General features: G+C 44.1%; 1 protein-coding gene across 1 annotated transcript in view; it reads left to right on the forward strand.

The window, feature by feature from the left end:
* Window positions 1-17,811, forward strand: part of Iqgap2 (IQ motif containing GTPase activating protein 2) — a 274,968-nt gene that overhangs the window by 166,184 nt on the left and 90,973 nt on the right. The window contains exons 8-12 of the mRNA XM_059276313.1: window positions 31-209; window positions 2,096-2,183; window positions 5,597-5,760; window positions 9,175-9,335; window positions 14,466-14,590. Coding sequence (XP_059132296.1) covers window positions 31-209; window positions 2,096-2,183; window positions 5,597-5,760; window positions 9,175-9,335; window positions 14,466-14,590 — 717 coding nt within the window. The remainder of the gene's footprint in view (window positions 1-30; window positions 210-2,095; window positions 2,184-5,596; window positions 5,761-9,174; window positions 9,336-14,465; window positions 14,591-17,811) is intronic.

A 17,811-nucleotide genomic window follows, 5' to 3' on the forward strand; every position in this document is an offset into this window, starting at 1 on the left:
AAAAAAGTGTTCTTTCTCTTTACTTTTCAGTACATGCTGCCGTCATAGCCATTAATGAGGCTATTGAAAAAGGAGTGGCCGAGCAGACCATTATAACACTAAGAAACCCAAATGCGGTTTTAACTTTCGTGGATGACAACCTCTCACAGGAGTACCAGAAGGAACTCTGGGAAGCCAAAAAGAAAAAAGAGGAAAATGCAAAAGTGAAGGTACTTAGTTAACGTCTAAGTGACCCATGTGCTAACGGATGTGGTTATGAGTTTCTGACATGAAGAGCATTAGTGTTGACCGCAATGATTTGTAAGTCAACTGGCTACAGTGTCTTGATCTGGGTGGTATGGAAGGCTAGACGACCCTAAATTACATTATGTAGTTAGGACTGGACATCATGTTATAGACATACTGTTTAACCCAAGAGGCGTAGAGACAGGGGCTTCAGAACATCCTTGTTTGATATCATCTTCCGGCTCCATGCCAACTATGAAAATGGTGTGTCTAGCACAGACTTTAATAATTCAACAAGGAAATACTCAGAGAGGAAATTTTCTCATGCCTCTCCACATTTTCCCAATACTAAACCCATCTGATTTGAAAGTATCCCCTTCTCCTAATGAGAAAGCCTACTCCTGATCCTAACTCTAAACCCACCTACTTCTTGCATAGTCTTTGCTGACAACTTTGTCTACATTGATGTGTTTACTCAGCATTAACTTTTCTCTCATTGAGTTCTGAGCTCCAGTACTTTATTTGATGGCTTTTCCTTGCCTGGTGGCTTTCAGCAGCCCCCATCTCAGTGGCCCAGCTCCCCCAAGAGGCTCTGCTCCCCTGACTTGTGTGAGTCTTGGCTGTAACAGTTCTTAGCGCTGACCTCTTGGAGTCTCTTCCTTTTCCCTGTTTCTGTTGGGCTTCTTTCCAGGCTCACATTGATCTTTTTCTACTCTTCCTCCACTGAGTCATACACTTGTCGAGGAAATCAGCTGATAACTCTAAGCCAGGCCCTCCCATGTCATCCTCTCTACTTCTGCAGATTTTGCACTCTGTGTTTCTAAGACCTTATACCTGACCACAGCAGAAGAATGATCATGCCACCTGTCCTTGTCACACTTGTTCCCTGCTCTGCCTCCATGGTTGGAGATGACCGGCACCTTGTCTAGAGTCCTTTATGTCCCCTCTCTCCTGCTCCTAGCTAGATTCTACTGCCTTTTTCTGCCAACTTGAAGTCATACTTTGCCTCCAAGTCCCACACACTGGCCTCCAGGGTTTTCACAGGACTCCTGTAGGACTTCCTGCTAGGTCTCTGTTTAATTCGGATCTGATATCACCCCACCAAAAACCAGTCCTGGTTCTCTTTTTCCCCAGCTTACATTAAGTACAGGGCCAGACATGATGCTGTACACCTTTGATTCCAGCACTGAGGAGGCAGAGACAGGTGATCTTTGTGAATTTAGAGCTAGCCTGGTCAACAGCCCAATAGGGCTACACAGTGAGACCCTGTCTCAAAACAAAACAAACAAACAAACAAAGTACAAGTGTTCAGTTTGGTCTTTGGGGTCCTCTGTAATGCACAGACCATCTTTTGTCTAACATAATAAACAGGTCAAACTGTGTGACTTTTGTTTTTTAACTAAACTGTGCTACTGATGGCCCGTTGCTTACCCTGGACTTCACTACCCTGTTCCCCCTCTGGGCTTTCCTAGGTTGTTAGCACGGTTTAAACTTTTCTTTCCAATTGAGTTCGGCTGTGATCTCTTCTATGCATATTCATTATTTGTGGTTTTTAATTTTTTCAGACGGACTTAAGTGAAATTTCCAGTATTTCACTGTTTTGCCTCTGTAAAAGTCACCGTATTGAGTGATCCCTTCTAATATTTCCATATTAGAAACGTAGCCTTGTTCGCAGAATGGCAGGGCTTGCTGTTGATTTTTGCAGTTCTTGCTGGTTGTACCTCCCCTGGAGCCCTGCACTGAGCAGGTATCCCACAGATGCTCATGTTGAGTTCAAATGAAAAGGAGCAAGCTCCCTTTATCATTTGAGTTTTGTGTTGTGGAGACATCGGATGGAAGCTTGGGGATCAGTGAAGATTTTGTTTTGCAGAACAGCTGTATTTCAGAAGAAGAGAGAGATGCGTATGAGGAGCTGCTGACCCAGGCAGAGATCCAGAGCAACATCAATACAGTCAATAGTAAGTGATGGGTGATGTGTCGGAATGGATGTTTGGATAAGGTGTCAGCTTTCTTTGCCAGGATCTCTGCAAAACTCCTCACTCATAACTTGGAAAGCTGCCCTATGGAATGGGAAATCTATCAAGGCTGCTCATCATTGTGATGTAACTTCTGACAGTCTCCTGATGAGTCTCCCTCACTGATGCTGTCCCTGGTCCACACACAGCATGTCAAAGTGTCCAGAAACTGGTTCTATCCTGCCTTCCGGTTTCATCACAGCTGTGGTGTGTGTCATTTTGGCTCTGTCCCTTGAAGGACTGACACTGACTATTATTTAGCAAAAGATTACAACTTAATGATTATTCCTTGCTCTTGATTGTGTGATGGTGTTCTGCTGAAATTGTTTAAGATATTATATTACTGGCACATCTGCCTTTCTGCTTTTTATTCATCCACAGGCTTTAGTTTATAGTTCCAAGAATTTTTTTTTAACAGCTTATGTAGCTTTACTGCAACTGAATGAGACTATTGGCAGGTGAAATGAAGTTACATGATAGCAAGTTTAGTTCTGTGCTTCTAAGCCTGTGGGGATCTCATAGTTCGGTTCCTCTCCACACCCTATTCAGTTGAGTGGCCATGTTTTGGTTTCCCTTCTGTTCTGTGGTAAAACACTTTGACCAAATGCAACTTAGAGGAGGGAAGGATTCATTTGACACACAGGTCACAGTCGGTCACTGAGGGGAGCCAAAGCCAGAATCCAGCAGGAACCAGAAGCAGAGCCATGGAGAAGTTCTGCGTGCTAGCTCACTCACAGGCTTGTCCTTAGGAAGCTTAGCTCGCTTTCTCATACAGGACCATCTGCCCAAGGAATGGTGCTGCCCACAGTGGACTGGGCCCTCCCAGATAATAACAATCAAGATGGTCCCCCACAGACATGCTCACAGTCCAGTCTGAGCTGGGCATTCCCTCAATTGAGAGTCCCTTCTCAGGTAACTCTAGGCTGTTTCAAGCTGATAGTTAAAGCTAGCTAGAACAGACTGTAAAAAAAACAAAAAAAAAACTTAGGTAGTTAAAAATGAGCAAATGTGAATTTAGATCCGTCAATCATTAGACTTATCCTCCATCTAATAAAAGTTATCTTTACTTGAACATCAGAAGAGGCAGTAAGGAATTCTATTTGATATTTATTCTCTCGATTAATCTACATAGCCCATATTTTCCCCAAAACTCTTAATACATGAAAAACTACTGGAACCATTTAATAGATCATGTGAACTTCTGCTGAATTTAAAATTGGAGCATCCACCAATAGACCATTCCTAAAGCTATCTCTGTGTCACTGCCTAGATACACTGGGAATGTTTCATATTGCTTTGAACACTCAAAGAATACACACCTGCAGGTCTGGCTGAGAAATCTTCTCCTAAGTTATTGGAGTGACTAGTCCTGCGAGGATCAAGGATGCCAGTGCAGATTAATTCATGTCAATGTCTGGCAGCTAGCATCTGAGCTTGAGAATTTACATGAGAACTCATTGCTGATGTGTTTACATCAACCCTTACAATTTCAGGGTACAATTTCCTGTTCTTTTATGCTATAGAGCCTTGAACATGTGGGTAATGATACACAAAGCCCCAGGTTCAGTGTTTTCTTTCTGCTGTTTGTGAAGGTTGAGACTTCCATCATCCTTGACAGAAATTGATAGTTACAGGAAGAAATTAATATTGCCAATGAGACAACATCTGAGCTCTAAAAGCTTTGAGAGGAAATGGTCCTGTAGCTTTTGAAATGCTTATAACTAAGACAGCTTTCTTTGTGTATTTAATAAAACTTTCTACAAATAAATACTTGAATACCTGACCACAGATTTAGCTAAATTGGCTATACTTTCATTTCCATTTTAAAGTACCAGGCAATGGGTGATTTGTACCATCAGCACAAGCTGAAATTGATGAGGATGCTTCCATGTTTGGTGGCTTGGTTCTTCTGAAATTTTCACCTCTTCTCTTGGAAAATCTGTAGTCCAATAGAACTGATGTATAGTCGATGGTGTGACAGTATGCTATTGTATACTTTAAAATCTTCGAGGGAAGTATAGGGACATCGACAGGCTCATCCCAACCTTGAAGATTATTGTATTAATGCCAAGGTGTTTACATTCATAGCAGCCAGTTAATGGCATTGGCAGCAGGTTTGGTGGTTCTGTCAGTGACCTCTCCTCGGAGACATCAGTTGTGTTTGGACTCCTATCAAAAGGAGTTAGAGTAGTTTTAGCTGTCCTGTGGCCATACCATTAGGCAGATAGAGTGTGTGTCTGCTTTTCCTGGTACCCAAATGCCTTCCTCAGAAGGCAAATCTTGCAGGCTCTGTCTGGTTTTCTCTTGACTGGGGACAACTCATCTTTCATCCCCTTGCTGGACCAGCAGTTGGGTGTCTGTGTTCTTAAAACTCTACTGGCTCCATCATTCCAAGCACCCTCCCCTTGGTCTTGGAAGCTCCTTGTAGCCTGAATGTTACAGCTGATGGAGAGCTTGGGCGTTTAGGGTTATTTCAGAGAGTAGAACAGCAGGGTACCAAGCTCTGCTGTGGGCTTATTATGTGCGGATCCACTGGGAGGGACAAGGCTTGCTCCTGGTCTTCATGTAATGTAATGATCTCCTTAATGAGGTAGTGCTAACCCACAAGGAGTAGCAGAGAATAAACATACAGAACACCATGTTCCAACTTTACCTAAAAATGAGATTCACAAGATGGGAAATCCTCAGGACGCAAGTGGTTTGAAGGCCTCAAGGGTGAGGTGGGAGAAGAGCCGGTCCTGAAAGAAAAGCTTTTGGGGGCCAAAGAAATGTCCCAGTGGGTAAAGTACTTGTCGTGCAAGTGTGAAGACTTGAGTTCAAATCCCCAGAGCCCACATATAAAAGTGGATGAAGTAGCATACGTCTGCAACCCCACTGCTCCTAGGGTGAGGTAAGAGGTAAGAAAGCTGGGCAAATCCCCAGAAGCCCTTGGGCCAGCTAGCCAGAAGTACAACAGCTAACAGCAGAGAGGCGGTGTCTCAAACATGGTGGAAAGTGAAGACTGACATCTGAGGCCATCCTCTGAGTTCCACAAGGGCCCACACAGCGGCACACATGCACACGACACACGTATCATAGACGCACAAAAGAAAGGCTTTCGTGGGGACATCGTAATAGCAGGAGTGATCCAGAACTCAAGATCCACTGATGCTATAGTTCTTTTTGGAAGTCGCCGCAGGCCTGTGAGTGACTAGAATCACTGACCCAACTTCACAAGCTTTGCCCACCTCCACCTGCGGCTTTTCAGAATCTGTGGCAAGTGATTGCTTATGTTAGAACCTTGGGAAGGAGGGCCGGGTGGGCAGGCCAGCAGAGAAGAGCACACATTTTCACTTAGTATGCACTCCTACCCCCAGGGCTGGCTGCCGTGGACCACATCAATGCTGTCCTTCGGGAAGGTGACCCTGAGAACACACTGCTCGCACTGAAGAAACCGGAGGCCCAGCTGCCAGCTGTGTATCCCTTTGCTGCTGTTATGTACCAGAACGAACTCTTCAACCTCCAGAAACAGAACACCTCGGTGAGGCACAGCTGCATGCGTGCGTGTTCATACCACATCCCGGGGAGAAGCTGCGGAGAGAAGGGAAAGGCGGGTGAGGGGTGCAGAGTCTCCAGATGGTGCACCGTCCACAGCCCCAGCCTCGGTGGCCCACTGGTGCCCGTTCAGGGTTCATTTTCCCTTTACCTCTTGCTTTTAGTCCAGAGGAAAATGCTAAGGGTATAGTTAGGAAATCCAGGAGTAGTGTACACAATACACAGAAGAACAAGCTGTTGCTATTTTCTCTCTGTGTGTGTTTAAGAAAGATGATAGCTCAGAGCTCATTCTGCTACTGTGGGGACCCCAGGTCTGTTCCAAGCACCCATGTCAGGCAGCTTACAATTGCCAGGAATTCTAGTTTCAGGGAGACCCAATGCCTCTGGCCTCCAAGGGAAGGGCGCTTGCACTCACATATTCACATACATACCCACACATGGATACACACATAATTCAAAAGAAGTTAACGAAAAAAAGAATGTTCAATAATTGTAACTATTGAAATATGCTTTAAATCAGCATTTCTAGAGATCTGCAACTCAACATTAGCAGCCTGGCTTTGATTTTTGTAAATTTATGATTCTTAATATGCTAAAATATTATACAGTCATTTTCACATAAGTTATATGTCTTAGTTAGGGTTTCTGTTTCTGTGAAGAGACCATGACCACGGCAACTCTTATAAAGGAAAAACATTTAATTAGGGTGGCTTACATTTTCAGAGGTTTAGTCCATTATCATCATGGCAGGACATGGTGGCATGTAGGCAGATATGGTGCTGACGATATCTCGATCAGAAGGTACATAGGACACACTTCCTCCAACAAGGCCACACCTTCTAATAGTGCCCCTCCCTATGGGGGCCATTTTCTTTCAAACCACTACATTACATAATAAATAGAATGTTTACTCGAAGTCTGTAAGTAGCAGAGAGGGGCAGAATGGAAAGTACTGGAAGAAAGGCCGAGAATGTCAGATAGAGAAGAGCTGGTGATCCAGGTGTGAGGAGGGTTGTTTAATACAGAGTCCTCTGCAGGTGATTGGAAAGTGTTAATTCACAGCACATACATCTCAGAATAATTTCCTCAAGGTTAGATGTTTGCCTGACTTAGATGAAGCCAGGTTCAGTTCCCAGCGTCACCTCCTGAAAAACAAAAAAGTAAAATTAAAGGTTAAAAGTTAAATGTAAAAGAGTTCTGGATTGGAGAGATGGCTCAGCAGTTAAGAGCACTCACTGCTCTTCCAGAGGACCCAGGTTCAATTCCCAGCATCTACATGGTGGCTCACAGCTTTCTGTAACTCTAGTCCAGGGCATCCAACGCCCTCTTCTGGCCTCCTCTGGTACCAGGCATGCATGTGATGCACAATCATGCAAGCCAAACACCCACACAAAGATAGGTAAAATTCTTTTTTTTTTTTTTTTTTTTTTTTTTTGAGACAGGATCTCACCATGTCACCACGGCTGGCCCTGGAGTTAGCTGTGTAGACCAAGCTAGTCTTACTCACAGAAATCCTCCTGCCTCTGCTCCCCAGGTGCCAGGAAAAGGAGTGTCCCACCGGACCCAGCTTTAACAAATAAAACTTATTAAAATTAAAGGGTTTTGGTTTTTTTGTTGATTTTTCGAGACAGGGTTTCTCTGTGTAGTTTTGGTGCCTGTCCTGGATCTCGCTCTGTAGACCAGGCTGGACTCGAACTCACAAAGATCCGCCTGGCTCTGCCTCTCCAGTGCTGGGATTAAAGGCATGCGCCACTGCCACCTGCCTTAAAGTTTTAATAAATGGTAGAAGAACAATGACTGGATCTTAAAAATAAGAACCAGCATTGTCTGCTGATGAAAGGACCAAGAGTGTGAGTAGCCAGCTCACAGAACTGTGAACGTCAAGATTAGAAAGTAAAAAATGTTTGTAAGTGAAAACAAAGTGTGCGTGTGTGTGTGTGTGTGTGTGTGTGTGTGTGTGTGTGTTGCATGCATGTGCACACGTGCCCTCATGGAAGCCTAAGAGTTTGGATAACCTGGAGCTGGAGTCACAGGCCATTATGAGCTGCCAGGCATGGATTCTGGCAGCTGAACTCTGGTCCTCTGGAAGAGCAGCAAGAACTCTTGGGGCTGAGCCATCTCTCCAGCCCCTGGGTTGCAGGATTTGTTTATTAGTTTTACTTACCAAGATACCTCTCCCCTTCACACATTTTGTGCATAGACATAATGACTTTGTAGTACAGATTATTTTCTGGACCTTCTTGTCCCCCTCACTTTTAGATTTGAAGTGTAGACACTCGAGTCACAGGCCAGCTCAGCTGTGGATCAGAGCCATCCATGCGACAGCCCAGCCCTTTCTTCTCTTTCCCTTGTCTTCTGTCATGACTAGTGGATATTAGGGGGTAGTTCATTGGAAGAGGCAGAGGAAGTGCTTCCACACACTTCAACTGGGCTCTTGTAACCTTGTAGTGTAGTACCTTCTTTGTGTAGTAAATTTATAATGTGTGTCGTTTAGATAAAATGCTCTGTGGTTGCTGCAGTTTCCTGTTGGCTATAGAAAATAAAACGGTGCTGTATTACTCTGAAATCAGATTGTTTTTAAATTTTTCTGTGACAATCCAGGAAGCTATAATAGGCATTTTAATATAAAGATGACATTTTGCATATATAATAGTCTAAATGCAAGGGTGTATATCCACTTTTTTAAATAATTATTTCTCAATCTCTTCAGTGTAATGAAAGAACTATCCATTTTTGAAATTGACTAAAATGATATAAAATGATCAAATGGAAGAAAATATTGAAAGGATGCTCAGAAAGCTAACCTGTTTTTACATAATCCAAATAAAATAGATTCATAAATATGTAAATATAGAGGGTCTTCCTGGCTTTACAAAAAAAGCTTTACCTTAAATTACATCAAATATCCAGACCTTATGGTACATTTAAAGTTTCTACCCAATGTATAAAACCAAAATTAGCTTTTTGGGGTTAGAATCAACTTCCTTGGCTTAAAGATCATATTTGTTTTTGTAGGTGTATAGCATTTAGGTAAAACTCCTCTTTCCTGGGCCGAAAACAGAGTCATTTACTGTGCTGAGATCTTACCTGGACCTCTCTGCCAGTTTTGTCTAACCTGTGGCTTAATTACCAGGTTACCTAGAGCCTGATAGGCAGCCAGCACCCCAGGAGTAGAGATCAGCCATGGGATACAGATATTTGTGACATTGTAACTGTAGGTTATACATAACACAGCCCCCACAATAATCATCTGAAGGAACCTAGGAGCCATTTACCTGGCTTTCCTGAAAGCCCGTGAAGAGCAGGTGGGCATGCTTATTGTCACATGCATCGCATCCCTGAAGCGCATATGTGCGGTGCGTGCTTCGGGGAGCTCACTTTGTCCTGTGTTCGCCGACAGAACTACCTGGCCCACGAGGAGCTCCTGATCGCGGTGGAAATGTTGTCTGCTGTTGCTTTGCTAAACCAGGCCTTGGACAACAGTGACCTTGTGTCTGTGCAGAACCAACTCAGAAGCCCCACCATAGGCTTCAACAATCTGGACGAGGCACATGTGGACCGGTAAGGAGCACTTTCCAAACCTTATTTCGGGGCAAAAAAAAAAAAAAGTGTGCTTGGCAGACCTCCCAAATTAACAACTCTCTTAGTGGAAAAGTCCACATACCCTGCTTGCATTTTCTCAAGAGCTAGTCTACTCAGCTGTAAGAGGCCTTCTTCATAGCCCTCCTTTGCTGGGGACAAAGTTATCATCTTGCGTTAAGGACTGACTTTATCCTAAGCAAAGACTGCTTACTGGAGGAGCTGTTGAAAATCTACCTTCCTTCGGGCTTCTTCGGGGGGAGTTAGAAGTAGCTAACGGCCCGAGGTGTCCATTCCACTGATAAGGAAACTTCTGGAGTTATGGACCCTAAGTGGGGCTCCAGACCCCCAACTCTTCTGGCTGTTTAAACCACAAGAGCTCTGTGAGCACCATGGATTGTACCTCAGTTTGAGATTTTTTTGCTAGTCATTCTTGACACTGCGGTGGATCTAGAGAGAGAACTAAGGGCTAGAATTAGAAGCCAAATCAGAGATTTTCTTTTCTCTTTGCTGCTGGGTGCTGAACCCAGGACCTCACACAGACAAGCACTCAACCCCCAAATTAAACTCAGCCAGGACAAAGAAAAAAAAAAGTGAGTGAGCCCTGACTGACCACCAGAGGGAGATGTCTACCCAGATTTTGACAAAAACTTAGCTGGTGACTTTAAACTGACCCTAATCCACAGGGTGGCTAATCCGATGTTAAGCACAGTCGCAAAGGAAACTGAAATATGGGGTTTAGATTCTGAGTGAACAGTGTTGGGTCACTTGCCTGCGTACACAATTACCGAGAAGTGGAGGGACAGTAGCGTCCCCTTTTTAGTCTTCCTGCAGAAATGCATCATCCCGAGTCCAGCCCACCTGCTTCACATACTCCGCAGGGCTTAGTTCCCGGGACATTTACTCCTCCCTCCGTGCTCCTGTTAATGATGTCACGCTCCTCTCCAAGCTTAGAAACACCAGTCTGATCTCATTTTCTTCCCTTGGCCAGAACTCTCATGCTATGGTAGCTGCTCATGTCCTCATCCACTGTGCACAGCCCACCTATGTGCACAGTACTGGGCAAAGGGCTTCCTCTCGGGGTCTACCCTCATCTACTGTTGGGTCTCTTTCTTTCTGCAGTAACATCCACCGTGAAGACCCCTACCTCTTTTCTCTCCCCATCCAGTCATGGTCGGTCGTTTCTAACTAACCCTTGAGCCCTCTTGATGCAAAAGTCTCAGCAGAGCTGCTCACTCCTCGCTGAAGGTTAAAATCTAACAGTGACTCTCGGCAAAGTAATTGTGAAACATACCGGGCCAGTGCCCTGTAAATGACAGTCCTTCCCCTTGCAATCCAGTTATCCATTCTGTTGATTGAAATTGCCTCCCTATCTACGAATACCACTTAAGGAAATGGGCCCACCCCATTTGAGGGTCACATGGCGTGCATTATTCAAGTTCATGATCTAATAATAACTTAAAGAGAACAGAGGTAAGCCTGGCATGGTGACACATACCTGTGATTCCAACATTCAGAACCTGGAGGCAGGAAGATGAGGAGTCCAGAATCCTCCTTGACTATATAGCAAGTTTGAGGGAAGCCTGGGCTACATGAGACTGTGTCTCGATATGAAAAAAATTAAATAAATAAATAAAAAACAACAAAAAAGAACAGGTTTATTTTAGTGCATACTTGAGTTTCTGATCCATGATTGATTAGCATCAGGGTTTTGGACCTCCGTGGGCACTGTATACTTCAGCCACGCTATCGCCAGCCACACTGGACCTGCTGGCCTGTCTGTCTTATAATGCTCCTTTTACCATGAAGAACTTGGCACCTCCATTGAGCTCAGTATCAGTACATTGCCTACTGTGGAGGATGCTCTCATTAATTACTTTGTGCTTCTCACCCCAGCCAGGTTACCTCATCTGGGAGCTGGGAGCTAAGAGATACATAAGCCTTGAAGCCAAAATCATCTGCTTGACCTCCTCTAACCAAATCTTTTCCTCTTCATCTATAAAGGCAAAAATAAAGAAAATAAAACCTCTCTCCTCATCTACAGAACGGCTTTGAGGATTCAATGCTTAGGCCAGTGCTCAGCCAGGGAAGGCACCCTACCAATCCATCCCTTCCACTTCTCCTTTGACCCCAACCAGTCTGTTCTTAGGGGATACCCTTATCCCTCCTAATTTTACTGTCATAATCCCTTCATCCTAAAGTTTGGTTCTCATTGGAAGGGCCTGTGGCATTCTGTTGGCCTCTTGCTAAAACTTTTCCCTTTGGTGCACCGGTGTGTGTTTCTGAAGGAATCCTGGGTGCCAGTGGGTTTGTCTGTGGCCATCCTTGAGGACTCTCACCTCACTCCTACAGAGCCATCACTTAGATTTTTATTAAGTCTACAAGATGCCCAGAAGGACTCTGTACTTTCTTAAAGAACGGTCTCCATCTCTAAGAAAAGCTAACCAGAACAAATTGCCATTTGTCCCGGGTCTTAGTGAGTGTCATCAGTGCTGTTCATTATACATTAGCAAATGTCACTTCTCTGTGACCCTGGTGGTAAGGCAAAGATCCCAAGCATAATCCTTGGCCAGTTTCAGGCCTGCATTTGGTTGGCCTCAGTTGGAGGCCATCATCTGTCATTGTCCCTTTCTGTTTTGAAGAACTTTGTTTTCTTAAGCTATGTTCTACAGAAGTTACCTCGGTATCACCTTGAAGCGTGAAGAACTTTGAGAAAATCTGTCCCTCCCAGGGAGATGGGTTTAGGATCTTGTGGTACTCCTTTTAACATCCTCCACTTGTACGTGTCGAGACTCCGGGTGAATTGTGTACCTACAGTGCTGTTCTTTACTTCCCTTGTGAGAAAGAATGAAACAGCACAAACCCCCTGAGTTTCTTTACTCTTGGCCACCCGGGTCACACTGGCTGTATGCTCCTCAGTGGTAAGATCGACCTTTACGGAAGTGAGAGTTTCGTGGTACTGTATCAAGATGGGTAAATTTCCCCCTCAAATCTCTATCCGTTTTAAAAAAAAACATCAGAATGATTGGCCAGAGTCAACCAGGAGTTGCGCCCAGTGAGGAGGGTCAGAGGTCAGAAATAAGGTCTCAGGGCCTGGCAGGGAGAGGGAACAGAAAGTTTTGAGCAACTTCCATGGAGCCCTTGGAGAAATGGACAGGTAACAAGGGAATCTAGACTATTCTAGCCTCAGCTCCTACACTGCATTGCCAAGAAAGCATGCCGTGAAGATCTGAGTGGTCCCACAAGGCTTCTGGCAGTATGTTTTCATGGAATTTGAGCTCTTGGTGGGCCTATTAGGTGTGATGGCACATGCCGCTAACCTCAGCTATTCAGGAGCTTCTGGCAAGGGAATTAAAAGTCACAGTCCTACGTGGGCTTACATACCAAGTTCAAAGCCAGCCAGGACAACTTAGTGAGACCCTGTCTTAACATGGAAATAAAAGAGGCTTTGGAGTATAACTCAGTGGTAGAGTGCTTGTCTAGGATATTCAAGGATTTGGGTTCAATTCCAGCGTTTTGAGAAGGAGAGAAGAGGAAAGCTATTTCATGTAGTTGAGGACTTCATTTTGCTTGAATTAGGTACGAGATTGGGTTGAGAGGAACTTTGATTAAACTGAACATTTCATAATCATAAAAAATACTTTTAAGGAAAAAACAAAAAACAAAAACAGAAAAACAAAAACACCAGTAGTGGGGTGTTCACCGCTCTAGAGGCAGTGGGACCTGGGAGAATGGAGCTGATAAATGAAGTGGACTAAAGTCTCATGCAATAGCCAACTTTATTCAGAGCCCCAGACAGTTTATACTCGGAGGGTTAAGAGAGGTCACCTGAGTACAAGTTCTCATGAATTCAAGCTGTAGACAAGTTCTCATGAATTCAAGCTGTAGACAATCACAAGGACAAGCCGTACATGACAAAAACATATTTTTTTCCATAGAGGCATATAAACAAATAACAATAGCCAGTTGTAGTGAGCAATCTGAAGTAAACTCACTCCTATCCACTACACCTGGGAGGGACACATTCCAAGAACAATTCTGTGTTTTTGAAGAAACTGAGGTCATAAGACTCCTAGAGTTTCTTAGAGTTTTCTCACAAGCACTGAGGATTCTCCGCATATGACTCCATTCTTGGACCATGGTCTGACAGTGGTCTGGAGAGATGGCTTAGCATTAAGATTGCATACTCATAGAAGTTCGGTTCTCAGCACCCACACCGGGCCACTCACAACTGCCTATCACTCCAACTTCAGGGGACTCCAACTCCTCTGGCCTCCATGGGCACTGGCACATATCCACACACAGACACCCATGCATACACATAATTTTTTTTTTTTTTTGAACTGAGGAGCAAACCCAGGGCCTTACACTCCCTAGGCAAGTGCTCTACCACTGAGCTAAATCCCCAACCCCGCATACACATAATTTTAAAATAAAATAAATTTTAAAGAAGAAAAGTATCAATGTTATAAAAGTCGGTCTAGTATGTGCTGACCAAGCTGTACAAGACACTTTGACCTGCCCGACTCCTCTTTGTCTAACCTCAGGACATCGAACAGTGGGGGTCACAACCTATGCTTCAAGTCGGGCCTGCCCAACCTGTCCTCAATAAGCCAATTAAAAGAGTCAAATTAAAAGTGGAGAATAGGAAAAGAAGACTTACTCAATGTGGTCACAAAGAGATCCAGAAAAACCCCACATCCATCTTAGGGGTCTTGAAGTGAAATAGAGGGCTAAGTATATGCTCATCTAACCAGTTTCAGTTAAGGTGTGGTCCTGCCCACCATTGACCCATCACTGTCTGGCTCGAGTCCCATCCTGTAAGGTGGTCTGGCAGATTGTTAGAACTGTGTGAAATCTCTCCAGGAGACAAGTTCCCCTTCTGGCTGGTACCTTTTCCTTCTGCCAGAATGAATTCCAATTTCTTTGGGGTCCATTGTTTGAGCAGTCTATAGTCAGATTGAGAGACACAGAGTGTTTCTTTAGAATGATCTTCCTTCAGGCAGGTTACATCATCTCCATTTGGCCCATAGGTGAAACTTCAGATGCAGGGTAAGAGTGAAGAGTGAACGAAGTCCGACGTGTGTGGCATTACTGTTTTCTCTTCCACAGTTATGCAGATGCACTACTCTCCCTTAAAAAAGAAGCACTGTCTCAAGGGCAAGATACCTTAAGCTGGAATGAAATTCAGAATTGTATTGATATGATTAATGTCCAGATTCAAGAGGAAAATGACCGTAAGTATGGAGTATTTTCCTTCTGTCACTAAGTGGGAAAGCAATGTGTGTGGACTTCGTATTCTCTGGATGAGTGCTGGGAGAGTTCGCTCGTGGGAACATCCAATTAACTCAAGTGTGCATGCATTTGTTATAATAGATTTTGTGCAAAGTGCCTATGAAAAGATAGAAAAATAGATGAATGCAAGTCCTAATTTTTATTGTTTTTACTTAAAATGTGCTTCTGCAGTTATGTTTCTAAGAAGACTTCATCTTTACTTTGGCCTTTCATGTGTGTGCTTTCCTGAACTTTGACACATTCCAACCTAAGAATGAAAAATGGGAGCATAATCTGACCGTATGGTCAAATATCATGACAGTGTGTTCTGTTTCTAAAATGATGAACCAGCATGAAAATGGAAGAATTCCAAGGGCACATGGCCTGACGTCAGCCTGCTTCCTCCTTCTCCCCTTTGGCTTACACAGACATTCGAAAAGGAAAGCTGGGGGACTCCTGGGGCTGCCACACTTCTGTAGCATGAATGAAGACGTTCCGGCCCAGGTTGTCATTCCCAAGGGAAAAGAAGGCCAAGCCTTGACTCGTTAGCAGCAGTGAATTAGAACCAATCAAACCTGATGTCCTTTCTAGCTACAGCTTTCCTTTTTCTGCCCTCCTTTCCCCCTCCCCTGCCCCCACCCTCTTCTTCCTTCTTTTCTTTTTTATTAGCTTTTTTTCTTTTAATGATCAAGTTCTCACAATATAGTCCAGGCTAGCTGCAAAGTCAAGGTCCTCCTGCCTCCATTCCCCCGTGCTGGAGTTACAGGCATGCACCATGCATGACCCAGCTTCAGCTTTTTTTTTTTTTTTAATTAGACACTGTGGGATGTATTTATTTATGGGCTAGGCAGTGAGTTAGTCTGATTAGCACAGATCAATGCCACCTTGACTTGGTGACCCCAAAGAACTTCAGTTCATTTGTAGGTACATGTCTCTGTTATCTCAATATTCAAGACGCCATCTAAATAAGTAACTCAGGTTAGAAAAGTACAATGACCATTCCCAGTCTCCTTCACGGGCTCTTTCACATCGAGCTGTTTGCAAGGTCAGGCCTCTAGTCCCGGAACAGCTACCTTCTCTAGCACGCTTGCTCTAGCTCGCAGATGGAGCAGACACGTGTCTCAGGTCTGAAGCTCTTTTGCTCTGGTGAGCTCTGGTGAGGTGTCAGATCTGGTCCCCCTCATACTGCATCTAACTCTGGAATACTGGAATCATCCAGGATTCTTCCGGTCAGCCTGGCTGTTTCCTGTGAGCACCCTGCCAAGTCTGCATTTTGATATTTCAGGGTCTTTTCCCTCTGGACTCCATCCCACTGAATGGTGTGCAGTGGGTGTGGATTTACTGGGACACTTAGATCTGGACACTGTCATGATTTTTGTCCTGTTCGAGTCCTGTATACATCGAAGCTTCTTTGGGGACAGCTCAGCTTTCTGTTGCCCCTCTCTGTACTTCCTGTCCATGAGACACGAGAATCTCTGTAATCAGACACCTTGATGAGCTCTTCTAATGTGTTGGCTTGGGAGCTTGGGGCTCATGCCAGATGTTACTCTCGAGGGAAGCAGTGATTTGAGCAGATGTTGAGCGTCTTGGGGTGTAGGCAGTGGAAATCACTGTGTGTGTGTATGTGTGTGTGTATGTGTGTGTGTGTGTGTGTGTGTGTGTGTGTGTGTGTGGTGTGTTTCACTACAGAGAGTGGCCGCTGGTCCTCTGTCCTCTTACCCTCTTTTTGGACGCTCGTATCTACAATCCGAGAGTCCTGCCTTAATGCCACCCACTGAGTAGGATTTCTTTTGGTAGGTGAAACACGTCATCAGGTCCCATCACTGTTTTCTAACTTCTGGTCTGTTTGGGGTATTGTCTGCATATGCTGCCTGCCCACCTGAAGGGTTGTTAGTCTCGATGCCCACAATTGTTGCACTGTTTCCTTGTCCTTCACACTGACTGAAGGGAGGAGCGCCACCCTCAGCCTGCTGTGCTGAGGAGAGAAAAACAAGTGTTTGTACATCTTAAAGAGACAGTGGCCTTGTGTAAGCAGAAATTATTTGTAACCAGAGTCTCCTGACTGTTGTGGCCATTCCCACAACCCATCAACGTCTTCTCATGGAGGGCATATACTAAGCACCAGGAAAGTTATTTCAAATACTGCCCCCTTTCTAGCAATGGAGAACATTAATACACAGTGTTTAATTTACCTATATTGTGGTTTGATTGTTCTTCTTCCTTCTCTCAGAATGAGGCATTTAAAAATATTTTAGTGTTAAAAATCAGCATATAAAGTATTAGGTTTCCTAATGGCATCATTCAAACAATGTTTTGCTGCTCCCCTCCACGTCCCTCCACACCCCCACCTTTCCAAGTGCTCCTTACCCCAGCCGTCTTTCTGCTTCATGCTGATTACCTTCCCCATTCTCAACACCTCTCTTATTGCTGTTTAAAATTCCTGAAGTATCGTGTTTAATACCATACATTAAAGCGATAGCTTAAAAAGCTAAATATTAAGTTTTGGTTTACATACTAAAGAGATGGGTTTCGTTCTGACATTTTCATCAATACGGCTTTGCTCTTATTCATCCCCTTTACACTTCCCCCCACTTCCCCTCCCCCTGTCTCAACAGTCCCCCTCCTCCCCTAAATGGTCTCCTGTTCTACTTTCAAGATGTGGGTATTATATTAACCTTTAGATCTGTTTTTCCTTTCTCATAGTTCCTTTCTTGATCTGTATGCGAGACTAAAAAACCCTTCTCACATAAAAGTAAAACTTTTTAAAATGCCTTATTATGGCCAAATGAGAGTTAATCAACACAGTAATTAAATCATCTGCAAGAGCTGTGAGTTTTCCTGGGGATTATGAAAGAGCAGTGCCCTGGCCTTGTCCTTCACACTCATTACGTGTGTCAGAGGTCCGCTCCTGTTTCTGGGCCTGCAGCTAATAGAAGTGTTAAATGCAAGATGTATCCAATAACGGGCTGCTAAATATGTTCCCGGACTCTGATGTTCTGTTGATTTCTTCCTGGAAAAACCCACATTTCTCAACAAAACCACAGAGGAATATTATTTTACCCGCACAGCCTCTGAGAGAAAGTTTTCAGATTTGAGTTGCTTTTAAAATTTGGTAAAGTGCCATTTCTTATAAGTTATTTCATCCATTAGCTCAAATATACAGGTTCTCCAAGAGTACCCACTG

This window comes from Peromyscus eremicus, chromosome 11 (genome assembly GCF_949786415.1).
Source record: "Peromyscus eremicus chromosome 11, PerEre_H2_v1, whole genome shotgun sequence".
Classification (NCBI taxonomy): Eukaryota; Metazoa; Chordata; class Mammalia; order Rodentia; family Cricetidae; genus Peromyscus; species Peromyscus eremicus.